Source organism: Lissotriton helveticus, chromosome 3_2 (genome assembly GCF_964261635.1).
Source record: "Lissotriton helveticus chromosome 3_2, aLisHel1.1, whole genome shotgun sequence".
In the NCBI taxonomy this organism is placed as follows: domain Eukaryota; kingdom Metazoa; phylum Chordata; class Amphibia; order Caudata; family Salamandridae; genus Lissotriton; species Lissotriton helveticus.
Window position 1 is genome coordinate 490,628,760 of NC_136062.1, and position 27,793 is coordinate 490,656,552.

The 27,793-nt window shown below is 46.3% G+C and overlaps 1 protein-coding gene across 1 annotated transcript in view; it reads left to right on the forward strand.

The window, feature by feature from the left end:
* The window catches only part of MYBPC3 (myosin binding protein C3), a 365,826-nt gene that overhangs the window by 148,864 nt on the left and 189,169 nt on the right, over positions 1–27,793 (forward strand). The window contains exons 14-16 of the mRNA XM_078684451.1: positions 3,225–3,390; positions 11,781–11,887; positions 15,706–15,735. Coding sequence (XP_078540577.1) covers positions 3,225–3,390; positions 11,781–11,887; positions 15,706–15,735 — 303 coding nt within the window. The remainder of the gene's footprint in view (positions 1–3,224; positions 3,391–11,780; positions 11,888–15,705; positions 15,736–27,793) is intronic.

Sequence of the window (27,793 nt, forward strand, 5' to 3'; positions counted from 1 at the left end):
TCCTCAACACTCAACACAGGGGTCAGCGCCCCTCTACCAGCACACCTGGGGGTCCACACCACTCAACACAGGGGTCAGCGCCCCTCTGCCAGCACACCTGGGGGTCCACACCACTCAACACAGGGGTCAGCGCCCCTCTACCAGCACACCTGGGGGTCCACACCACTCAACACAGGGGTCAGTGTCCCTCTGCCAGCACACCTGGGGGTCCTCAACACTCAACACAGGGGTCAGCGCCCCTCTGCCAGCACACCTGAGGGTCCACACCACTCAACACAGGGGTCAGTGCCCCTCTGCCAGCACACCTGGAGGTCCACACCACTCAACACAGGGGTCAGTGCCCCTCTGCCAGCACACCTGCGGGTCCACACCACTAACACAGGGGTCAGCACCCCTCTGCCAGCACACCTGAGGGGTCCACACCACTGAACACAGGGGTCAGCACCCCTCTGCCAGCACACCAGTGAGTCCACACCACTCAACACAGGGGTCACACCCCCTCCTGCCAGCTCACCTGGGGGTCCACACCACTCAACACAGGGGTCAGCCCCCCTCCTGCCAGCTCACCTGGGGGTCCACACCACTCAACACAGGGGTCAGCCCCCCTCTGCCAGCACACCTGGGGGTCCACACCACTCAACACAGGGGTCAGCGCCCCTCTGCCAGGACACCTGGGGGTCCACACCCCTCAACACAGGGGCCAGCCCCCCTCTGCCAGCACACCTGGGGGTCCACACCACTCAACACAGGGGTCAGTGCCCCTCTGCCAGCACACCTGGGGGTCCACACCACTCAACACAGGGGTCAGTGCCCCTCTGCCAGCACACCTGGGGGTCCACACCACTGAACACAGGGGTCAGCACCCCTCTGCCAGCACACCTCGGGGTCCACACCGCTCAACACAGGGGTCAGTGCCCCTCTGCCAGCACACCTGGGGGTCCACACCACTCAACACAGGGGTCAGTGCCCCTCTGCCAGCACACCTGGGGGTCCACACCACTCAACACAGGGGTCAGCGCCCCTCTGCCAGCACACCTGAGGGTCCACACCACTCAACACAGGGGTCAGTGCCCCTCTGCCAGCACACCTGGAGGTCCACACCACTCAACACAGGGGTCAGTGCCCCTCTGCCAGCACACCTGCGGGTCCACACCACTAACACAGGGGTCAGACCCCCTCTGCCAGCACACCTGGGGGTCCACACCACTCAACACAGGGGTCAGCGCCCCTCTGCCAGCACACCTGGGGGTCCACACCACTCAACACAGGGGTCAGCGCCCCTCTGCCAGCACACCTGGGGGTCCACACCACTCAACACAGGGGTCAGTGCCCCTCTGCCAGCACACCTGGGGGTCCTCAACACTCAACACAGGGGTCAGCGCCCCTCTACCAGCACACCTGGGGGTCCACACCACTCAACACAGGGGTCAGCGCCCCTCTGCCAGCACACCTGGGGGTCCACACCACTCAACACAGGGGTCAGCGCCCCTCTACCAGCACACCTGGGGGTCCACACCACTCAACACAGGGGTCAGTGCCCCTCTGCCAGCACACCTGGGGGTCCTCAACACTCAACACAGGGGTCAGCGCCCCTCTGCCAGCACACCTGGGGGTCCTCAACACAGGGGTCAGCGCCCCTCTGCCAGCACACCTGGGGGTCCACACCCCTCAACACAGGGGTCCACACCACTCTGCCAGCACACCTGTGGGTCCACACCACTCAACACAGGGGTCAGCACCCCTCTGCCAGCACACCTGAGGGGTCCACACCACTGAACACAGGGGTCAGCACCCCTCTGCCAGCACACCAGTGAGTCCACACCACTCAACACAGGGGTCACACCCCCTCCTGCCAGCTCACCTGGGGGTCCACACCACTCAACACAGGGGTCAGCCCCCCTCCTGCCAGCTCACCTGGGGGTCCACACCACTCAACACAGGGGTCAGCCCCCCTCTGCCAGCACACCTGGGGGTCCACACCACTCAACACAGGGGTCAGCGCCCCTCTGCCAGGACACCTGGGGGTCCACACCCCTCAACACAGGGGCCAGCCCCCCTCTGCCAGCACACCTGGGGGTCCACACCACTCAACACAGGGGTCAGTGCCCCTCTGCCAGCACACCTGGGGGTCCACACCACTCAACACAGGGGTCAGTGCCCCTCTGCCAGCACACCTGGGGGTCCACACCACTGAACACAGGGGTCAGCACCCCTCTGCCAGCACACCTCGGGGTCCACACCGCTCAACACAGGGGTCAGTGCCCCTCTGCCAGCACACCTGGGGGTCCACACCACTCAACACAGGGGTCAGTGCCCCTCTGCCAGCACACCTGGGGGTCCACACCACTCAACACAGGGGTCAGCGCCCCTCTGCCAGCACACCAGAGGGTCCACACCACTCAACACAGGGGTCAGCCCCCCTCTGCCAGCACACCTGGGGGTCCACACCACTCAACACAGGGTCTGTGCCCCTCTGCCAGCACACCTGGGGGTCCTCAACACTCAACACAGGGGTCAGCGCCCCTCTGCCAGCACACCTGGGGGTCCACACCACTCAACACAGGGGTCAGCCCCCCTCTGCCAGCACACCTGAGGGACCACACCACTCAACACAGGGGTCAGCGCCCCTCTGCCAGCACTCCTGGGGGTCCACACCACTCAACACAGGGTCAGCACCCCTCTCACAGCACACCAGTGAGTCCACATCATATGACAGCAGAAACATGGCGTCCACACCCCTTTATCAGCACACCCAGGTGTGCAGAGGGCCCCCCAACCCTTCAGAGTCCCCGTAACCCTTTGGGGATGCATTTATTTCAAGATCATAAAATATCTGTGGAATGTGAGTGTTGGAGGCCCCTCTTCATGCTCTTCAGGGCTGTCCATCACGTCCCCTTATGCCGCTGCTCTGATGAGTCCGGTGGCACTATGGGAGTTCAGGGTAGGCCTCCCGGGACTCTAGATGAGTCCAGGGTAGGCCCCATTGGTGTTCAGGGTAGGCCTCTGGGGTCTCTGGATGTGTCCAGGTAAGACCCATGGGAATCCAGGGTAGACCCCATTGGTGTTCAGGGTAGGCCTCTGGGAAGTCCATTGGTAGCCTCTGAGGGTGGCCTGTAACGCCTAGAGCCAGGCTGTCCTCCCAGAAGGTTGAAGGGTGGTTCCTGTGCATGGAGTGACCACAGACCTCTCTCACATGTATCTTTTTGTCCTCTCTCCATCTCCAGAGAAGCAGCTCGAGGTCCTCCAGAACGTTGCTGACCTGACGGTGCGGGCACGCGATCAAGCCGTGTTCAAGTGTGAGGTGTCGGATGAGAACGTGAAGGGCGTCTGGGTCAAAAACGGCAAAGAGGTCATTCCCAACGACAGGATCACCATCACGCACATCGGCAGGTAAGGCTGAAGCTCCTTGAGTACCCTAAATAGAAGGCTCTATGTGACTTGAGATAGGCAGCGGGAGGCAGAAACTGGATCATTTCAATTTTGATCACATGATAAACATTGAGAGTCCCACCCAATGACCATATCTCCAGGTAAAGACCCCCGACTACGACCCTCAGACACTGCTGATGTTAGGCATGTGTGTGCGTATGTGTGTCTGTACATAGCTATGTGTGCACCCCAGAAGTAAACAAACTTTACCAGACCATCAACATCAGAGAAGTGGCCTTCCAATGAGTGAGGGATAGTGGAGAGGGACTGCAAAGGCCTGGGGCACCGTTAGGGCGCTCTGAGGACCTCGAGGAAGTGTTGACCTACAGAACCGCACTAAAAGCCGACCATTAACAGCTTGGACAAGCAAAAGACGGTCTTTTGTGAGCAGAAGGAGGAATATTGCGGCTCATCGAGAGGACCGTTTCAAATAGTTAAAGAATTGGCTCACCTGATTCATTAAACCGGGCATCCTACGCTTCCGCTCAGCGTTGTGAGGAACTAGCTACATTTTTTAAAGAGAAGATTGGCAGAATATCCTCGACCTTTGAGAATCAACCCCCCATGGATCCCAGTCCTCACCTTGGGGATTCAGCCCGCTGCGGCAGGTTTTTTCCCTTACATCAAAGATGGTTGAAAAATCCACCCTTGGATCCTTGCCCACTCGGCCGCCCCCATACTAGGCCCGCATTTCACACGGCTTTTAATTTATTCTTTGAAAAATGAAGAATGTCCTTCCCACTGCCCTGGTCTCGCCATTGTTGGAGAAAGCTGGCGTGGATGCCTTTATCCTGTCTAATTATCACCCAATCTCACTCTTGGCACATACACCTGAAGTGCTGGGAAGATCAGTTAACGTCCAACTATCTCATTTCCTAGAGAATAATAATTTACTGGATTCTACTCAAACAGGGTTTGGAGCCAGTCACAGCACAGGATCCCCCTTTGCTTGTGGTACTGGCCACTTTTAAATCATGGGTCGATCAAGGTAAAGCCACAGCCCTGATCCTATTAGATCTGTCCGTTGCTTTCGACACGGTCTCTCATTGGTTGTTAATGCCGAAACTGCAGGAGGCCGGCCTGCATTCTTCCACCCTACGGTGGTTTGGATATTTCATGAGCAACAGATCCCACTGTGTACAACTGGCCCTTTCGATTCTAGTCCTCACCTGTCACGCTGCGGGGTTCCTCAGGGTTCCTCACCTAGCTCCACCTTATTTAAAATAAATATTTCATCCTCGACAGGTATTGTTGAGGTCGTGGGCTTTGATATGCTCATGTATGCTAGTGACACAAAGCTTATTATTTCTATTGGTGAGAGACACAAGGGAACCTGACTCTCCGCTGTAGAAAAGTGGATGGAGAAACATTGTCTGAAACTCAGAACAGAGAAAACAAACCTCAATCCTACTCTTCGGAGGGCTTGCAGGGTCCGGAACAACTCTTGGTGGCCCGTAGTTCCAGCCCCTAGGCCAAATAGGGTAGTCAAAAATTTTGATTTCTCATCAATGATCAATCTCTATGGAGGATCAGGTAAATGCAGTTTGCGGGAGTTGTTTTGGAGTCCTCCACATGCTGCGGAAGCTTTTTCGATGGGTCCCGGTAGTGTCGAGGAAGAATGTTAGTCCAGCGCTGATGAAGAGTAGGCTGGATCACTGACATAATATCGAATACAAAAATATCGAATGACCAAAATATTGATGAAAAAATATCGAATGCAAAAATATCGAATTCCTATCTACAAACAGGTAAGTACAAAAATATTGAATCAAAAATATAGTTGTAAAAAATATAGTTAGTCAAAATATCGAATTTTTTTAAATGTCTTAAAAGTACTTTAAAATTAATGAAATAATAAAGATAATTAACTAAAACACTTAAAAATACTTAAATAACCTTAAAATTATTAAATAATTATTTTAACATAAAACAAATACAATTTTATTTTTTAATGCATATATATATATTAACGTAATATTAATAAAAAGTATACAGTACTTTTACCTTAGGATAGCGGGAGGGTAACATTCACTATTCCCACTCCAGTGAGTGCAACAGTAGGGAAAGCGTTGGATAGCGGGAGGGTAAAAATTACTATTCCCACTCCAGAGAGTGCAACAGTAGGGAAAGCGTTGGATAGCGGGAGGCTAAAAATTACTATTCCCACTCCAGAGAGTGCAACAGTAGGGAAAGCGTTGGATAGCGGGAGGGTAAAAATAATTACTATTCCCACTCCAGAGAGTGCAACAGTAGGGAAAGCTTTGGATAGCGTAGGGGTAACAATTACTGTTCCCACTCCCAGAGAGTGCAACAGTAGGGAAAGTGTTGGATAGCGTAGGGGTAAAATTTACTATTCCCACTCCAGAGAGTGCAAGAGTAGGGAAAGCGTTGAATACCGTGGGGGTAAAAATTACTATTCCCACTCCAGAGAGTGCAACAGTAGGGAAAGCGTTGGATAGCGTAAGGGTAAAAATTATTATTCCCACTCTAGTGAGTTTAACAGTAGGGAAAGTAATGATTTAATATATTAATAACAATAAATTAAATATCAATACCAATAAAAAATTATTTAAAATTAATTACCAATTTAATATTATGTAATAATTAATCAATTAGAAATACAAAAAAATATTAGTTATTACAATTAATTACCTATTCATAATTAATTAACACCTAATTAATTTTCAATAACACAAACTAATTAATAATAATAATTAATACCAATTAATAATCAATTAACAGTAAATTAATTATCAATACACAAAAAGTATTTTTAATATGTAATTAATTACAATTAAATGACTTCCCACCCTATTCCCCTATAAACCAACAATCCGCTACAGAAAATAAATTAATACAATTATCGTAATTATCAATTAATGAATGAATACAAATTAATTACAAATTAATAAAAAATCATCACCAATTAACAATTAACAATAAATTAAAAATCAATACCAATAAATAAATAAAAATTATTTACTTAATCACAATTAAATTACTTCCCACCCTATTCACCTATAAACCCACAACCCACTACAGAACTAAAACGCAAAATTAAATAAAAAATTATTAGTAATTTCTAAAAATTAATATTTAATTTAATATAATTAAATTACTTCCCACCCTATTTCCCTTTAATCCCACAACCCGCTACAGAATTAAATTGCGCAAAAATTAAATAACAAAAAATTCATTACTTAAAATAAATTAAAAAAATAATATACACTTTTCACACATATACTAACATACAAAACACTTAAACAAATTCGATATTATTAAAAATTCGATATATTTTAATACCTATATTATATACTTCGGTATTTTGACTTTATATATTTTAAAAAATTGATATTATGTTACTTACCTTCAATTCGATATTTTTCACTACTATATTCTGTCCATTCGATATTTTGTCCATTCTATATTTGACTTCGATATTATGGCTATTCTATATTTTGAATTTGATATTATGTCTAGTTACCAGTAGGCTAGATTAAGGCAATGCAGTGTATCTTGGAATGGTAGACGACCTGTCTACTTGTCTTCAATCTGTTAAAAATGCCGCAGCTTGACTGATTTGTAACAGCGGCAGAAAAAACTCGGCCTCAGCCTGTCTTAACTCACTTCATTGGCTTCCCATGTGCAAGAGAGCCACGTTTAAGCTATTATGTTATGTACATAAGGCACTCTATGATACAGGACCAACTATTCTGCTCTACCAAGTCACTTTTTACAAACCAACACAAGCTCCGGTTTATCGACCCTGAGAGTGCACTGAGGCCTGCAAACCAGACGTCATAGCCGTGCTCTGAGCCCTTACAAAGTGTGTGTTGAATCGGCTATCTCCAGTTGGCCGAGACTGACTTACTTATAAGTCCCACATATATGGTATGGGCATGGAAGGCAGTGTGTCCATCCAGGCTGCAGCATTGATTGTGCCACTCTGTGTGTGACGAAGTACACAACGGCTCCCAGCCTGCCACTGCAGACCGGAAGAGCAGTTTGTTAAACTGCTGGCTCGACTTTGCCATTTAAACCTATATCAAAGGCCCCACTGCCCTCAACAATATATATGCGAGTCTCCCCCAAAGATGCCTAAAGCAGGGAGCTGTATATTATTAGGTGGGACATGTATTTTTTCTATATATCCTTACATCAAAGCTTCCAAATTGCTACTCAGAACTCCTCGAAGTGACCTAAAAACTCTGCCGCATTATGTGGAGTTCCGTGAGCGGTGCAGCACGTCACATTGTGCTGTTTGCGCGGATTTGTTGTGCCGGATGTTGTCCCATGCAGTAAAATCAGCACCAGTGGCATCACGCGCAGCACAAGAGGGCGTGGCATCTTCCTGCTGCTCGAGTGCAAGTTCTACTTCAGCAACGGATTCCTCATCGCGAACGGGAGGTTTCTCACCGCGATGGAAGGTTTCTCAACCATAGTGGTAGCGACCATCAGCGGCCGCCCTCGTTGTGAAATCTTGCCGGGAGGTGGTCTGGAGTAAGATTTTCCTCTCTCTCCAACTTAAACCTTGCGAGTGTGAGCGATGTAAAAGCTTTGCTTCGCTGAGTTTTTTGGAACTCTACGTAACACTTGGAGCGCAGGATAGAAAAACCTCAGCGCAGAATTTCACACCCAGGTCTACATTTTTGCTGTGGAAGAGTTAGCAGCCTCATTGGCTAACAGAGTTAGTGGCTGACTACTCAGCCCAGCTAACTTCTGAATAGGACTACTAAAATGGGTGCTTCAAGGTACCGAATTAATTGTGGCATTAATTCAGACTCCGCGTCAAATATATATTATGGCTCTCGCCCTGCCATAGCAAGCACTGCTTTGCTTCATGGAAGAGAGAGCAGGAAACCTGCTCTCGCTTCCATGAAGCGAGCCAGATAGCTTTTCGGCAAAGGGAGCTGCATGTCAGCATCCAGGGGGCGTGTTTGCAGAGTGGTGAAGAAAGGGGGCATGACCTTTGTGTACCTCTCACCAGTCCCACTGCGTGGGCCTTACTGGAGGTAAAAGGTAGGCTAGTTTGCCCCTAAAGGACCGCCAGCAGTGAAGGGGACTTCAATCCCCATCCAATAGCGTGCCAGGGAGCGCGTCTGTAGAGTGGTGGGCAATGTGGGCGTGGCGTGGTATGAGTACTTACCAATGCTGCTGTGTGGGACTGACTGGAGGTAATAGTTTGGGAAGTTGGTCCCCAAGGATGTCCTTGGGGGCCATCTACCCCTCTTGTTACCTCCAGTAAGTCCCTCACAGTGGGATTGCTGAGACGTCTTCGGAGGTCATGGCCCTCTTTCTCTACCACTCTGCAAACATGCCTCGTGGCAGACTACGGGATGGGGGATGAAGTCCAATTTAGTCCTGAGGGAGTTTGGGGGCCAAGAATCCCTCCTGGTACCTCCTGTAAGTCCTATGCAGCGGAATTCCTGAGCGTTGGTTGGACGCCCAGCACCCTTTCTCCACCACTCTGCAAACGCGACTACTAGTTAAAGCAGCATATTTCTGCACCTCTGACTTAGAGGTAGTTTTAATCCCCCTGCCCTATTATGTACAAGGGCTTTACAGAGGAGGTCATGCTAATCACAGGGGGAAGCATAGTGTTCCCTAGTGTATGCAGGTGTTTTCACTGTATTCTAAGTGTCTTTTAGCATAGCACTGGCTCTAAGCCTGGTTAGTCAGAGTCAGTTACCACCAGTACCCCTCTGAAAAAGATGAGGGTACAGGATGATTTTGGACTAAGACCTCTTTCTGCTCCTCTGTTGGTTCTTTCTGCACATGTCTTGCTTCGTCCTGCACTTTTCTTCGTCTTTGTGGACTTCTGTTGCTTCTTTGTGCATTTCTTTTGATTCTTTCTGTGCGTTTTTCTTCTTTCTTCACACGTCCTACCTCTGCAGGCATAGTTAGAAGCTAGCATTTAAAAAACCTTTAAAATTCACTTAAAAAAACATAGGTTTCAGGCACGTTATAGTTAGAAATTAGCCTTTAAAAAACCTTAGCACTTCACTGAAAAAAACATAGGTTTCAGGGACGTTACAGTTAGTTGGACATTTCACTCGTACAAAACAAATGAAATTCACAGTTATTATTAGTTCAGCTAACTATATCACGTGCGCCCGCAGTGCACTGCTGATGATGTCACATATTACATCACTCATGACATGGTAAATGACATCACTCATGACATCTCAAATGACATCACTGATGACATCATCCTTGTGATAGAGTGGCAGACCTCCTCCCACCCTAATATAACCTTTGATACACACACTCAAAAATACAAACTAACATTTTCAAAACAATGCACATACCAATACCAGTTACAACATACCCATTCAGTAATTCCAAGATCTGCACACACATCCACTCATTCACCAACAATCCTATGCAGTCACTCATACATGCACTCACTCATCATATGTACTCATACACCTATACATACTGTTACACACCACCTCTCATCCATAGAGTTACTCACACACATAGTAACACATGCAAAGAAAGTATCAAACATCCATTTACTTGCATATACAGCTATACACACACCACCACACTTACTTCTACCGAAACTTACATATATTTACTCTCTTAAACAATCACTTATAGAAACACATACTTATTTATACCGCTACTCTTCCAATCTCTCACTCTCACATATACTCACGTATATACACCAATACTCACATATACTAGTTTAAAACCTATATAGTTACTCATAAAGACACTATTGAGACAGTCATCCACTCACCAACACACCCATACACACACTCATCCACCCATACAGTCCTGCACACATGCTGTCTTCAACACATACAGTGAGTCACTCATTCATGCATCTATGCACTAAGTAATACCCCGACCGAACCATACAGACACTCATACTGATACTCAAAATACCAACTAATAACCCATATAGACACTCATATAGCTACTTACCAACCCATGCTGCCACGCATACACAAAGTGAGAGGCTGATACAGATATTTACATATTTAAACATTACTCACTAATCTATGTATTCACTAAGATACACTTAATCAGTCAGTTATACAATCAATTTTACACAAACAAAATCATCCATTTAGACACTTATATACCCATTTATTCTTCCATCAACCTTGTGATATGCATATATAATACATATTTAATTTTGAGAAAAACACACACATTCACTGGCTGATGTCATCAGTGATGTCATTTGAGATGTCATCAGTGAAGTCATGAGTGATGTCACTGAACATGTCGTGAGTGATGTAATATGTGGCGCCATCAGCTGTGTATTGCGGGCGCACAAATTATAGTTAGCTGAACTAACTATAATGGCGAATTTCATTGGTTTTGTACGAGTGAAACATCCAACTAACTATAATGTCCCTGAAACCTATATTTTTTCAGTGAATATATATATATATATTTTCCACCTCACACAGCGGTTGCTGTGCAAATGCACTTCCAATCCAGCCTCTCATAAAGACAATCGAAAAGGGAGCGTGTGCTCAAACGATGTTTAATTCATTTTCGGTTCCAGCATAGCTGGATTGGAAGTGCATTTGCACAGCAACCGCTGTGCGAGGTGGAAAATATATAGTTTTCAGGGTGACCTCTATCCCTGGCGTTGCACCGCAGTTCTGTGGGTCCCGGTGGAATGGAGGAAGTAGACGTGAATATATATATATATATATAATAAAAATAATAATAAAATAATGTAATAATAAAAATTTTACTGTGGGTGGGAATTTTGTTTTATTATTTAATTAATATGTTTACATATTAAGTAAATATATTTTATTAATTTCATTAATAATGCAAATTTAATTTAATGAGTTAATGTGCTGTAAGGATTTTGTTAATAGTTCCATTTTTTGATAAATAAATATTGTAAATTATTCTGCATTTATATTTTATTCTACATGTTTATTTATAACAATTTTTTAAAGAATAATAAACTTACATTTTTTCCCTAGTCCTCAGCCAAAGTGAGCAGTTACTAGCAGTAATTTTACACTTGTATATCTTGTTGCAAAAGACTCCAGTAGGAGGTAAAGACATGTTGCACTTGGGTTTCATTTACACTTGGAAATGGTGAATAGCAAAAAAAGAGTAGATTGACACCCAGGTGCTGTAATAGATTTTCCAGTGAGTAAATCTACAAGTTTAAATTTACCTTTGTGAATCTGACCGTCAGTGTCTACTTCTTTCAATCCCTCTGGTCCCATGCCAAGGGGCAGGAAAAGGCTGATACACGGTTACGAGCTCTGTCTGCCCTTCTGCACTCTCAATCTGTGCCAACCGTAAGATGGCTGCCGCGCAGCACTCTGCGACCTCTGACGCCTCTCTCGTTTCTGTGATTCCAGGATCCACAAGCTAACAATTGACAATGTGGTCGCTGAAGATGAGGGCGACTACTCCTTCATCCCGGATGGATTTGCCTTCAACCTGTCTGCCAAACTCAAGTTTTTAGGTAAGTCTCCAATTCGATTTTCTTCAAAAAATACTTTAAAGTACAAACAAGAGAGAGGATCATTTCAGGGTGCTCGTCTATCCCTGATGACCTTCAGGGCTTACTTTAAGGACACAACTTCAAGTGTTAGATAATCTGGACAACTTGTCTTAGGGGACCCTAGTTATCTGGGGCCATTGAGTGACTCATTGAAGATAAATGGGCTATTGAATGACTCACAGGAACATTAGTCAGTCACTGAGTGACCCCCTAGGGCATCCCCGGACACATTAATGAGTCACTGGGTGAACCGCAGGAACATCAGTCAGTCAATAAGTGACCCCCCCTAGGGCATCCCCGGACACATTAGTAAGTCATTCCATGACTCCAGGAACATCAGTCGGTCACTGAGTGACCCCCTGGGGCATCCCCTGACACATTAGTAAGTCATTCCATGACTCCAGGAACATCAGTCAGTGAATGAGTGACCCCCCAAGAGCATACCCTGACACATGAATTACTCATTGAGTGACCCTTGGGATGATAAGAGGTTATGGCCACGTAATGACCCCTGGATAATTAGCTGGTCATTGCGTGACTGCTGGTACATGAATAGATCATTGTATGACCTCTGATGATCCTTAGGGATCCCCTGGTACATCAGCGGGTCACTGCATGGTCCCTTATAGATTGATCAGGGAATTTGTGGTGATTAAGAGACCCACTGGATCACCAGTGGGTCATTGAATATCAGTGGGTCATTTCATAGGTCATTGCACCTCAGTGGGTCATTGCACATCAGTGGGTCATTTCATAGGTCATTGCACATCAGTGGGTCATTTCATAGGTCATTGAACATCAGTGGGTCATTGCACATCAGTGGGTCATTTCATAGGTCATTGCACATCAGTGGGTCATTTCATAGGTCATTGCACATCAGTGGGTCATTTCATAGGTCATTGCACATCAGTGGGTCATTTCATAGGTCATTGGACATCAGTGGGTCATTTCATAGGTCACTGCACATCAGTGGGTCATTGCACATCAGTGGGTCATTTCATAGGTCATTGGACATCAGTGGGTCATTTCATAGGTCATTGGACATCAGTGGGTCATTTCATAGGTCACTGCACATCAGTGGGTCGTAGGTCATTGGACATCAGTGGGTCATTTCATAGGTCATTGGACATCAGTGGGTCATTTCATAGGTCACTGCACATCAGTGGGTCATTTCATAGGTCATTGGACATCAGTGGGTCATTTCATAGGTCATTGGACATCAGTGGGTCATTTCATAGGTCATTGCACATCAGTGGGTCATTTCATAGGTCACTGCACATCAGTGGGTCATTGCACATCAGTGGGTCATTTCATAGGTCATTGGACATCAGTGGGTCATTTCATAGGTCATTGGACATCAGTGGGTCATTTCATAGGTCACTGCACATCGGTGGGTCATTTCATAGGTCATTGGACATCAGTGGGTCATTTCATAGGTCATTGGACATCAGTGGGTCATTTCATAGGTCACTGCACATCAGTGGGTCATTGCACATCAGTGGGTCATTTCATAGGTCATTGGACATCAGTGGGTCATTTCATAGGTCATTGGACATCAGTGGGTCATTTCATAGGTCATTGGACATCAGTGGGTCATTTCATAGGTCACTGCACATCAGTGGGTCATTGCACATCAGTGGGTCATTTCATAGGTCATTGGACATCAGTGGGTCATTTCATAGGTCATTGGACATCAGTGGGTCATTTCATAGGTCACTGCACATCAGTGGGTCGTAGGTCATTGGACATCAGTGGGTCATTTCATAGGTCATTGGACATCAGTGGGTCATTTCATAGGTCACTGCACATCAGTGGGTCATTTCATAGGTCATTGGACATCAGTGGGTCATTTCATAGGTCATTGGACATCAGTGGGTCATTTCATAGGTCATTGCACATCAGTGGGTCATTTCATAGGTCACTGCACATCAGTGGGTCATTGCACATCAGTGGGTCATTTCATAGGTCATTGGACATCAGTGGGTCATTTCATAGGTCATTGGACATCAGTGGGTCATTTCATAGGTCACTGCACATCAGTGGGTCATTTCATAGGTCATTGGACATCAGTGGGTCATTTCATAGGTCATTGGACATCAGTGGGTCATTTCATAGGTCACTGCACATCAGTGGGTCATTTCATAGGTCATTGGACATCAGTGGGTCATTTCATAGGTCATTGGACATCAGTGGGTAATTTCATAGGTCATTGAACATCAGTGGGTCATTGCACATCAGTAGGTCATTTCATAGGTCATTGCACACCAGTGGGTCATTGCAAGACCCTGGCATGTCGCTGCATCATTATGGAACCCATGGGATGTCAGCGGGTCATTATATAACCCTTAGCGCATCGATAAGTCCACAAGATTAAGTGGGCCATTAAGTTACCCCTGGGACATCAGCAGGTCATATTGTGGCCCCTTGTATATAAACGGGTCATTGCATGGCCTCGTGCATATCCAAAGGTCATGGTATTACTGACCCCTTGGACATCAATGAGCCATTGTCTGGCCCATAACACAGCTTTGGTAATCTTTGGGACATCAGTGAGTTCTTGTGTGACCCCTGGGACAGCAGCTGATCCTTTTGTGACCCCTAGGACACCGTCTGGTCCCTGTGTGACCCCTGGGACACCAGCTGTTCATGGTGTGACCGCTGGGACACCAGCCGGTCCTTGTGTGACCCCAGGGGCACCAGCTGGTCATTGTGTGACCCCTGGGACACCATCCGTTCCTTGTGTGACCCCTGGGACACCAGCTGGTCATTGTGTGACCCCTGGGACACCATCCGTTCCTTGTGTGACCCCTGGGACACCAGCTGTTCCTTGTGTGACCCCTGGGACACCAGCCAGTCCTTGTGTGACCCCTGGGACACCAGCCGTTCATGATGTGACCCCTGGGACACCATCTGTTCCTTGTGTGACCCCTATGACACCAAATGATCCTTGTGTGAGCCGTGGGACACCAGCTGGTCATTGTGTGACCCCTGGGACACCATCCGTTCCTTGTGTGACCCCTGGGACACCATCCGTTCCTTGTGTGACCCCTGGGACACCAGCCAGTCCTTGTGTGACCCCTGGGACACCAGCCGTTCATGATATGACCCCTGGGACACCATCTGTTCCTTGTGTGACCCCTATGACACCAGCTGGTCCTTGTGTGAGCCGTGGGACACCAGCTGGTCCTTGTGTGACCTCTGGGACACCAGATGGTCCTAGTGTGACCCCAGGGGCACCAGATGGTCCTAGTGTGACCTCTGGGACACCAGATGATCCTTGTGTGACCCCTAAGACACCAGATGATCCTTGTGTGAGCCCTGGGACACCAGCTGATCCTTGTGTGAGCCCTGGGACACCAGCCGATCCTTGTGTGAGCCCTGGGACACCAGATGGTCCTTGTGTGACCTCTGGGACACCAGATGGTCCTTGTGTGACCCCTGGGACACCAGATGGTCAGGGTCATTGAGTGGCCTGTTAAACATTAATGGATGAGTTAGTGCCTCCCTGGAAGATCAGTGTGTCTGTGAGATGCTCCTGGGAGATAGCTGAGTTTAATTGACCCCAGGGACCCAACTGGGTCTTTGAGAAACCCTTTGGATATTAGTGGGTTGGTTGCAGATCTCGGATATTGTGCTCCTTGGGGAAACTGCAAGTGCGTGTCATGTTGTCATGAACAGATGATCCAGGGGCCTTGGCTGGCCAGTCAGTGACTGTGACTCCTCCAGAATGTCTGGTTATCTTCATGGATACAAACTGTGCTTCCTCTTTGTCTTTACAGAAATCAAGATTGACTTTGTTCCAAGACAAGGTAAGAATGGACACGGCTGTTCTCTATGGCCCTTTCGGCTAGAATATTTGTAATTTAAGTATGTCTTCTGATGCATGAACACATGTCTGTGTCTGATATGTGTCTGCATGATTTACATCTGTCTTTCTTTCGGTAACAGTGGAATACATCCACTGGTTGGGATCCTACCTCGCTCCCAAACTGGCCATGGCAGATAGAGGCTGGTGCGGCATCGCTCTGGTGTGCTTTCTGAGAGGAAGACTCTCACATACTCCTCAGACTTGTCTTTTGGCTTGAACGTTGGGGCTAGATATCTTCTGACCCTGGCCAATGGTCCATTGCAATGTAGGACCTTGTTATGCATGGTACCAACTATGGATTATTTTCTATATATCTTAGGAATTGGTCAGTTAGTATGAAAAAGCGTCTTTCTTCAAAGTGCAGCAAACAATGGACACTGAGTGGAATTAGTATCTTTATGCTTTGCCTGTCTATCTTGAACAAATTGTTAATAAAACAATGGGCAGTGTTGGGGGTCGGAGATTCATGTGAGTTGGTGGTTATGCATTTATTTGCTACATAATCTTCGACTTTTGCAGATTTCATTTAGATTTTTACCTTCGCAATATTGTGCCAGTAGACATTCCAGATGCAGGAAGATATTTTATCACCAAACATTGAGATACAGAGATGTGTCAAGTAGGTCGACACACATCAAAGATAGTTGTATATATCGTGAGCAATACCTGCCTTTGGGCTTGAAAGTCCCCTGTACAGTGACACTGCCTTTAGAGGGTGTTTTTCTAAATGTCAGTCCTACAGTGCGACTGAAGTGTCCAACCCTCAGTGTGTCTAAGGTCCTACCCTCAGTGTGAATCTCTAGGGTGTCCAACCGTCAATGTGAATCTCCAAGGTGTCAAACCTCAGTGTGAATCTCCAGGGTGTCCAACCCTCAGTGTGAATCTCCAGGGTGTCCAACCCTCAGTGTGAATCTCCAAGATGTCCAACCCTCAGTGTGAATCTCCAAGGTCGCCAACCATCAGTGTGATTGTCTGAAGTGCCCATCCCTCAGTGTGAATCTCCGAAGCATCCATCCTCCAGGGTGAATCTACAAGATGTCCAACCTCCAGAGTGAATCTACAAGGTGTCCAACCCTCCGTGTGAATCTCCAAAGCATCCAACCCTCAAAGTGAATCTCCAAGATGTCCAAGCTCCAGAGTGAATCTACAAGGTGTCAAACCCTCAGTGTGAATCTCCAAGGTGTCCAACCCTTGGTGTGAATCTCCAAGATGTCCTACCCTCAGTGTGAATCTCCTAAGTAGCCAACCTCCAGTGTTAATCTCCAAGGTGTCCAACCATCATTGTGAATCTCCAAGATGTCCAACCCTCAGTGTGAATCTCCAGGGTGTCCATTGGTTAGTGTGAATCTCCAAGGTGTCCAACCCTCAGTGTGAATCTCCAGTGTGTCAGCCCTCAATGTGAATCTCCAGGGTGTCCGATCATTAGTGTGAATCTCCAAAGTGTCCAACCTCAGTGTGAATCTCCAGTGTGTCAGCCCTCAATGTGAATCTCCAAAGTGTCCAACCTCAGTGTGAATGTCCCAAGTGTCAACCCTCAGTGTGAATCTCCAAAGTGTCCAACCTTCAGTGTAAATGTCGAAAGTGTCCAACCTCCAGTGTGAATGTCTACATTGTTCAAACTCTACTGTGAATCTCCAAGGTGTTCAACCCTCAATGTGAATGTCTAAGGTCCAACCTCCAGTGTGAGTCTCTAAAGTGTCCAATCCTGAGTGTGAACCTCCAAAGAGTCCAAACCCCAGTGTGAATGCCTAAAGTGCACAGCCTCCAGAGTGAATGTCAAACATGTACAACCCTCGGAGCGAATCTCCAAAGTAACCAACCCTCAGTGTGAATTTCCAAAGTGACAAATCTTCAGTTTACAACTTTGGGGCATATCACCAAGGACCGGCAATAATTATCGCTAAGCGCACTTAGTGCTAGAATAATTATCGCAGGGTAACGTAGAATTTTATCGCTGAGATAGCGTGCTATTAGCAAACGCTTATCTCAAAAGCGATAATATTCCCATCGCTAACTGCCAAATGTGAGATTATCGCTGGAAATTCAGCAATAATCTCACAAAGTTTGGCGCTAGCTTGCTGATAGGGCGAGGCATACTTAGCCATGATATCCACCTTACATAGGATTTATTTATTTATTTTGAAAGTTTTATAGAGCGCGAACAAGATCCTTACGGATATCAGAGCGCTTTACAGACAGAGTGTGAATAAGCATGCAAATGACTAATGATTAAGCAAAAACGTTTGAGAAAATAGATGAAAATGGTTACAACATAAAGGCAAGCAATGTAAGGAGGTAACCATGCAAGGAGGTCAATATACATACAGAATATAATATAAATAGTCTCAAGCTGAAAAGTATTGAGTTACTGGATTACATACAAAAATACAATATAAATAGTCTCAGGAGGAAAGGTATTGAGTTATCAGAATACAATAGTCAGAGTTCATGTAAATTTGGCCAAGAGGAGAGCTTTTACTTCTTTTTTGAAGGATGCTGTGGATGAGATAAGTTTGATATCTGGAGGGAGGGCATTCCATATCCTGGGCGCCATTCCTGAGAAGGAACGTTTATAGGTTTTTTTCTTGTGGAATCTCTTAGGTTCCAAAAGAAGATTGTCTGCGCTTCTTGTCACTCTTGATCCACCAGAGATTGTCAGTTTCTGAGCAAGATAACTGGGGGAATTGTGGTGTAAAGCTTTGTGGGTCATACAGGCGATTTTCAGATGTATTCTGGCTTCGTAGGGCAGCCAGTTTAAAGCTTTTAAATCAGGAGTGATGTGTGACCTTTTTTTCGAGCCTGTGATAAGTCTGGCTGCAGCATTAATAGAGGCTTTTAATGGTGCTATAGTTGATAGGGGGAGACCACAGAGGGCAGCGCTTCCATATTCCACTCTTGGGATGACCAAAGCTTGGACTGCAGTTTGGAAATCCTTGGGAGGAAGGAAAGGTTTCAATTTACGCAGTGTGTTGATGTGGAAATTAGCTTCCTTCGTTGCATCGCTGATGTGATGATGCATGTTGAGATTACCGTCGAGGGTTATGCCTAAAGATTTTGCTGAGTCCACAATAGTAGGTTGAACGTTGAGAGCATCGAGATGATCAAGCCAGGGCCGAATTATGGGGACTTTGGTGGGAGGTGCTATTAGGAGGAATTCTGTTTTTAGCGCGTTAAGTTTGAGGTGATTCTCTGCTAGCCAGGTCTGTGTGTTCCTAAGCGTTGTGTTGAGTATTTTGATGTCATCGAGGGTGCGTATTTTGAGGTAGAGTTGGGTGTCATCAGCGTACATGTGGAAATGAACATTGGATGCTTGGAGTAGTGTGGTAAGAGGTTCCATGACTAGATTAAACAGAGTAGGGGAGAGGGAGGATCCTTGAGGGACACCCAAAGTTACAGGAACTGGGGTGGACATAGTGTTATGGATTTTGAGTTTTTGGGTCCTGTTGTGAAGAAAGGACGTGAACCACTTGAGAACTTTTCCTGAGATACCCATTCTGAGATTCAACAGATCAAGTAGATTCTCATGTTTGACCGTATCGAAGGCTGAAGAGAGATCAAGTAGTATGAGGAGGCAGGAGCCATTCTGATCCAGTATTTGAAGTGCATCATCAATAATGTGGGTCATGGCAAATTCAGTGCTGTGGCCAGCTCGGAAGCCTGATTGGTAAGGGTTGAGGAGGTGAAAGTGCTCAATGTGTTTAGTCAGTTGAAGGTGTACGCATTTTTCTAATAGTTTGGCTAGGGTAGGGATATTGGTGATAGGGCGATAGTTGTTAAGTTCGGAGGGGTCCGCTGTGGGTTTCTTTAAAATGGGCGAAACTTGTCCAACTTTGAGGGAATCCGGGATGGATCCTTGTTGAAGTGAGCTGTTAATTATTTTGGTCCAAAGGGGGAGAAGTAGTGGGATAAAGTCCTTTACGGCGTTTGCGGGTAGAGGGTCAGTGAGGTGATTGGAGGGCTAAGAATCTTGGCAATATTTTCTTCCGAGTACATTTCTAAGGATGACCACGAAGCATTGTTTTTTAACTCAATGGGCGTTTTACTGTGAGGGTTAGAGTAGAGATTTAGATCAGTAAGGAGGTCATTCCTGATGTTGTCTGTCTTTAAGTTAAAGAAGGAAGAGAATTCTTCACAGGACGGCAGTTCATTGGAGGTGTTTGAGAGAGTTTGAGGGACATCTCTGGATTGAGTTTTTATTAACTCGAACAGTTGTTTAGGTCGGTTTCTTGCTTGATCAAGCTGGAGGTTAAAGAAAGCAGTTTTCGAGCGTTTGATTTTCCAGAAGTAAGCATTTCTTTTTTTCTTAAGTGTTATGAGGTGCAAAGCTGACGGGACAGATCTCCAGTTACGTTCTGCCTGTCTCATCGCTCATCTAACATCATTAAGAAACCCGTCATACCATGGTTTAGAGATTTTTGAAGAAACATTCTTTAATTGAAGGGGGGCAGCTGCGTTGATAATTGAGGACATCGAATTGATGTAGTGGTCGGTAAGGACCTGTACGTCAAAAACGCCAATGGGAGGTAAGAGAAGATTGTGGTTGAGCGAGGGTAGTGAGTTGGGGTTGAGTTTCTTCAGATCTCTCTTCCAGATCTTAGGTCTGGTGGATTGAGACGGAATAAGCTTCATATTTTCGATAATGGAGAAAGTGATAATGAAGTGGTCAGACCAGTCACAGGGTTGGATTGACTCGAGTTGGATGGAGTCAGCTTTGGAGATGATAAGATCCAAGATAGAGCCTTTGTCGTGGGTGGGGCTGTTGAAAATTTGTGTGAGGTCTAGGTCGATGAGGAAGTTTTTGAGACTATTGACTAGAGATTCGTTGTGGTCGTTCCAATGAAGGTTGAAATCCCCAAGGAAAATCTGTGTAAGTGGTCGTCCAGTGTTCGTTGTGACCAGATCCATGAGGTGCTCAGTAAAGGTGAGGTTGTCTCCTGGATGGTGGTAGAGAATATGTAGGGAGCAAACCGGGTTAGCTTCGCTGATGATATCAAGACAAAGGAGTTCACAGGAGGAGGATAAAGGTGAACTGGCTCTATTGACTGCAAGGTTGCTACGGTGAATACATGCAAGTCCACCCCCTGTTTTGCCAACCCTGTCTAGCCTAATGATGTGGTAGTTAGGGGGAACTAGAATGTCAATGAGTGGTGAGGAGGAGTCTGTTAACCAGGTTTCAGTGCGTATGATCAAGTCTAGGTCATGTGCGATGATGAGGTCTGCAATGTCTGAGGCATGTCTGGGGCCGATCTGCAGTTCAGAAGAGTGCACTTAAGCCGAGGAGTGATGAGGGGTCGGGAGTGAGTGAACTTTTTTTAGATTATCGACAACGATACCTCTATCGTTCTGTTTGGAGGATCTGAGGGGATTGAGAGGAATAGTAGGGATGGGAAGATATGTGGGGGTTGTGTGGGTCAAGGGTGTGATATCATATGAGTGTATGAGAGAGCGTATGTCGTACGCAGAGAGAGGCTTGACGCTGCGAAGAGGACGGGTGGTAGAGTTACGTGAGGGGATAGATGGCCAATAAGGAGGATTCTGTTTGCAGGGAGGAGGGGGTTGGGTGTGGCGCTTGTAGTGTAAAGAGGTTTTAGGGGGTAAGGGGTGCCTGGGTTGGTGTTTAAAGAATAACTCTTTGAAGGAATGGAGATCATCTTTGATTTGAAGAAGAGTTGTCATAATCTTATCCAAGGTGAGGATTGGAACAGTAGAGGTGTTGGTGTTGGAGTGAGAGGAGGGTTGGTGGGGTATGACTCGGTTAGGAGTGAAATCAGATGAAGGCAAAGGTGGGGAAGGGGAGTGATGCATGGCATGTAGTGCACAGTGAAGGCAAAGGTGTAAGGGAAGTGGAAATGGCTAATGAAGGGAGGAGAGGTATGATGGTTGGAATATTATTGGGAAGAGAAAGGTCACAACTAGGAGTCAGTGATGGAACGACTACTGTGCAGGGTGCGTGAGGGGATTCAGTGGGAGGGGAATGGTTTCAGTTTGGAGCCAGAGGGGGAACGACAACTGAGCAGGGTTCTTGGGGGGATTCAATGGCAGGGGAATGGTCAATGTTTGGAGCCAGAGGAGGGACGACTCCTGTATAGGGAGCGTGAGCGGAAGCAATACAGGGTAGAGGGAGGACTAAGGTGTTATGAGATGGGGGGTATAGTGGGAAGTCTGAGAGATTGTGCAAGAGGTGAAATAGAAGATAGGGTAGAGTAGGTTGGAGGCGTGAGAGGGTTAGGGGAAGAGTAAGGAGGGGTGCTGGAGGGTGAGAAAGAGAGGTTGGGGGAGGAGTGAGGAGCAGCGCTTAAGGATGGCAGTGGGGTAGGGGATGGGTGGGTAGCAAAGGGGGTGGGGGTGGTGGTGACTGGAATGCTGGGAGTGAGGGGAAATTGGGTAAGTTGGGTAAGTTGGGAGGAGGTAGGAGGATTCGACAAATAATCTTTTATAATGGAGAAGATGTTATCAAATAGATGAAGACTGTGGTCTGTGGATTGAATGAGAATAGTTCCGTTGTTGTAGATTGTAAAGGTGGCTGTGGCGTGGAAGAATTGTGATGGAGCACTGTAGCTCATAAGACCGTGTGCGGATTTCCTCGACGAGGAGATCGAGAATAAGGCTAGGAAAGCTGTCCTCCATTGAGCTCTACCTCTAGTGAAGAGAATTATGTCAGTGGTCGTAATTCCATTATGTGTTGAGAAGTAAGGGTCAGCAAAGGGCGTTTCTGGGTGAGATTTAAGAAAGTTGTGTTTAAAGCGTTTGGCCGATTTTTTGGTGAGATTGGGAGGGTAGATGATTTTGTAGGTGTGAATGCCTGTAGGTTCCATTATGAGAGCAGTGAGACCGGGATAGAGGGAAAAGACCTGAGTAATAAGGAAGAGTAGAGAAGAAAACAGGAGGAGGGAGAGGAGAGGCCTAATTCAGAATTTGAAGAGTAAGGGAGAGTGGTAAGATAAATGGTAAATAGAGGAGAAAGGGTACCTGGACAAGAATGGACGAAACCTAAGTAAGATAAGACAGGGGCCTATATGTGGTCCTAATAATAGTATTAACATAAAACAGGTGGGGATATCATGGTTAAGTCAGTCTTGAACCAGGCGTAAGGAAAGTAGCGATAACACGGGTTATCGCTACTTTGCTTGTCGCTCTGCAGGTTAGTGTGTCCATGGATAATTAGAGAAATGTCGCTTAGCGACATTTCTCCAGTTATGTCAGGGCAGGAACGCCCACTTTGCATCTCATTAGAGATGTGAAGCTGGGCGTTCAGAAAACGGGCGCTAATGCAAGGTTTCACGCTATAGCGTGACCTTGCTGATTAGGCGATGAAATTATCGCCACTTTTCATCCGAAAACGGACGCAAAAGCGGCGATCATTTTTTATCGCCTCATTGATGATTTGCTCCTTTGTTTGTTTCAATCAATCAGGGTTTGTAAAGCGCACTACTCACCGTCAGTGTCTCACGGCACTGGGGAGGGTATGCAGCTCCGTTGGGGTCATCTGAAGAACCAGGTTTTAAGGTCTTTCAGTGTAGGGCTTTGCCGGAGGTGGAGGGCGTTCCAGGTCTTGGCTTTCGATCACTGGCATAATATTGATTACTAAAATATCCCCATACACAAATATCAACACATAAATATCGATGTAAAAAATATCGGCATCCTATCTTTATAATGTAAAGTATAAAAATATCGAAAAAATAGTATCCATGTAAAAATATTGATGTACAAAATAACGTTTTTTTCATATATAAAAAAGGATGTTAAATAAATTAAATAAGAAAATGAACTTAAGAAAATTATTTAGATATAATGTACATTTTAATAAATATAACAAAGAAATTGATTAAAAAAATTAAAATACATATATAAAATGTAATATATATGTATACTTACTTTAAAACAATTAATAAACTGATTAAAATGTATTTTAAAATGTTATAAATATATAAAAGTTTAAGAATATATATATATATATTCTCCACTCCAACGCGGTGCAAGCATCACACGAGTTGACGACACTTTGTTCGGGCCATAATGTCGTTTATTAGGTCAGCTGTTCGGGCGCGTTTCGCCTGACCAGCAGGCTTGTTCACCAACAGTTTTGCGTTTGTAAAGTGACCATTTTTAACCATTGTGGAAATTACAATCATCACGTGACATTAATACAAATTTAGTGTGTTAGAAGACAAACTCGTAGTTTTCTTGGCTGAAAAACTCTAATCAGTAACATACTGGAGCAAATGATTAACATTTTCAAAATATCGTTGCTAATTTAGCCACCATAATTTTACGAGACCTCATTGCTCAACTGTAAATTATAAGTATAATAATACGGTAACCTCGAGGGAGACGTGCATATTGGACCCGCCTTCCTCTCTTTTCAATTAACTTTTTTGGCCCAATAGCACATTCGCCACACACAGAACCGCAGAGTGCAATGAATACGTTCTCATTGGCGGCAAGCATAGCAAAATGCCATTATCAATACAGGACCTGAATTGTTGACCAAACGAATGTCCCCTATTGTTGTTTCATTATTACTTTAATGCATCAAGCTCCAGTGCGCCAAATAAAGTCTGTCTTTGTATATGTTGTAACACGAGTAAGTCTATCAGTAAAGCCTCATAGCATACAATGTTTGCTTAGTGCAATATTTCATCCCGTCCACTTTCCAGAAGGCGGGTAACAGATTTAATCTAATCGTACCAATTTACATATAATCATAAATCTATCTGTTTCCTGCAGAAATAATTCTGGTACAGTCTACTCAATAGTAGACAGCTATAAAGACATCCCGCCCCAGTGGGCATTGCCTACAGGTCGCTGTGTGTTACAACATCCCTAAAAATAGAATGTGAATAAAGTGCATAACTTATGCAAAGAACAAAATAATAAATACTCAAAAACAAACATGTAAAAACTTATACTGGAGGAAGCTTCCTACTCAGCGCCCTTCTTAACAAAAAATTAATCATATCTGATACTGCTACAGTTTGGATTATTTAGAGATGCGTACTTAAATCTTCTTCTATATTTAATCCCATTGAAGCCGGGGTATTCAGTTCTATAATGTAAAAAGATTCAAGCCTTCTCAGCTTCTTCTCTCGATTCCCACCCCATATGCTTGGCGGAATACAGTCAATTACAAAGTAAGTGAGACCTGCCACATTTTTATTGTGGTGAGATTCAAAATGGCGCGCTACTGGATACGCCTTGTTGCCATTGCAAATTGCTCTCTTGTGCTGTAACACCCAAGTGTGAGCTGGGTGTATTGTGCTGGCTACGTAGCTCAGGCCACAAGGGCACTGAAGGACGTAGACAGCATATTCTGTTATTACATGAGAGAAAACCTTTGATCTTTTTCTCCCTTTTTGACAAGCCAAGAGTATAGGACAGTGTGTTCTTGCCATATCTGCATGCCTTGCACTGAGAGCACTTAACAAATCCAGGTTTTCTTTTAAGCCAGGTAGAGGCACTACTGCCCTCTTGCTTTTGTGGAAGCATGTTAGATCCCAACATTTGTTTAAAGGACCTAGCTTTCCTAAAGGTAATCGACGGCCTTTTTTGCACTAGTGGCTGGTGTACTGGATCATTCCAAATTAAGTGCCAATGCCGATTCAAAATATTCCTGACTTGTTTGTGCTTTCGGTTGTAGGTGGTAATCATTCTTACTTGATTGGCTTGAGTTTTATACTTGGCTTGATTTTTGCTTTTGTTGAACAAGATATCTTCCCTGCTCCTTTTTTTGGCTTTACTAATTTAACTCTGGATGTTCTCCTTAGTGTACCCTCTTTCTTGAAAGCGCGAGCTCAGTGTAGTAAGTTCTGACTCTAAACTACTTTTGTCACTACAGTTACGAATTGCTCGAAGACTCTCCCCGTACGGTATACTTCTGATCAAATTCTGCGGGTGAAAACTCGCCGCATGCAATAACGTATTGCCCGCAGTGGGCTTTCTGTATAATCTCGTATGGAGTTTGGAGTCTTTGACATACAACGTTAGGTCCAAGAAGTTAATTGTAGTATCACTAATGCTACTGGTAAATTTCAGATTAAGAGTGTTATTTTGTAATCTTTTTATAAAGCTTTTGTTACAAGTCTGTTTTATTTTGGAACAAAACCCCCGGGAGGGCACAAAAACACAGCGTTAAGCCCACAACCTCTATCTGAGGCCGGCCGCGAAGAGTGCGCAACAGAATTTGTTAAGTCAGAGTAATTAACACAGCGCCTTGCCTACAACCCCGAGGGGCCCGCCGCGTGGCTGAGAAGAAGCTGTTGAAGTAGTTCAGCGCTGAGAGAACCCCAATTACAGTACAGGGGGAGTAAATGAGAGAGCAACAAGCCCAGTAATTACTAACGACCCAACAGGGGTTCATGAGAACATAAAAGAGCTACAGAGGAGAGAGAGAAGAGGAAAGCGAAGGGGAAGTAAGCCAGAGACAGAAAATAGAAGGGTGATCACGCTAGCAGGTGTGGCGGGCAGGCCAGCGGATGGGGAGCAGCACTAGGTAGCAGGGGTCTGCCTCCGGAGCTCAGCTGGTACAGGAATCGCCTACGGGAGCAACCTAGTAGGATCTGTAGGGGCGATGGCATCCTCAAAGAGATGTAGGGTCCTGAGTCTAGTGGGCACGTGTCGTGCATGCTCTGTGGAGCACAAATAGCGCACCAGGGGCTTCCAAACTGTTTCGAAGCGGGTGGGGCGCATCTGGAGTCGCGCCGTTAGGAGCTCCATTGCCAGGACGTGCCACAGCCGCACAAACCAGGAAGCTATTGGAGGCGCGTCAGTCTTCTTCCAATACAAGGCTATGAGTTGCTTGGCCGCACCTAGCATTTGTAGTGTTACAATCCAGTCGCTACGGGTTAGGGCCTTAAGGTTTGATGGTCTGATACCCAACAGAATCGTACCTATGGCTTCAGGCAAAGGGAATCCCAGCACCCCCCTGATGTGACTAAGGACCTCCTTCCAGAAGACAGTGAGGAGCGGACACGCCCACCATATGTGCATGAAATCCCCCGTCGCAGCCCGACACCTCCAGCACAGCGGTGAAGCATTGGGGAACATCTTGTGGAGTCGCAGGGGAGTGTAATACCATTGAGTTAAAAGTTTATAGGCATTTTCCCGTTGCGGAATGCTCCGATACACCTTGGGGATATCTCTCCACACCGCCTCCCACTGTGAAGGCGTAATATCCGTATCGACCGCCGTCTGCCATTGACGCTGATAAAGGTGAGCGTGAAGGAGTGGTGGGTGCTGTAGAATGTGGTAGATCTGGGAGACCAACCGTTTCAAGCCCACTAAGGTGCGTGCCAAGCGTTCGAAGGGGGTGAAGGCGCGCGTAGCAGCCCTGTACACATTATCTCCAGAGGCCCAGTGTCGCAGTTGGACGTATTGTAGCCGCGCAGCAGGCTGCAGGTGAAACTCCTCACAGCATTGTTCGAACGACTTGAAGGAACCCCCGTCGAACAGGTCGCAAAGCACCCTACAATCCCCCTGCACCCAGTTCTCAAAAGCCCGGGTTCGATGGGCCGGTGGGAAGTGAGGGTTTGCCGCAATGGGGGTATGCGGGGACGGGAACGTTGTTAGACCCCTGGAAACAGCGACGGCATCCCAAATGTCCAGTACCGTTTTCGTAGGCACTGCAAGGTACGCACTTCTGGATCAGGCCGCTCGATGAAGCCATGGCAGGTCCCAAATGGTGTGTCCCGTCACCGCCCTGTCCATGTGCAGCCATCCTTTTTCACTCTCACGTACCCCCCACTCTATCACAAATCGGAGGTGCGCAGCCCAGTAGTAGTGGACCAAGTTAGGACAGGCCAGCCCCCCCCCCATCGCGTGGGGCCATGAGGATTTTCTGGGAGAAACGGGGGCGCTTGCCACCCTAGATAAAGGATGTGAGGTCGCGCTGTAAGCTCCGTATGCAGTGTAGCGGAATGGGAGTGGGGAGGCATTGGAACACGTATAGAATTTTGGGGAGGATCGACATTTTGACTGCATGGAGGCGGCCTAACCAGGAC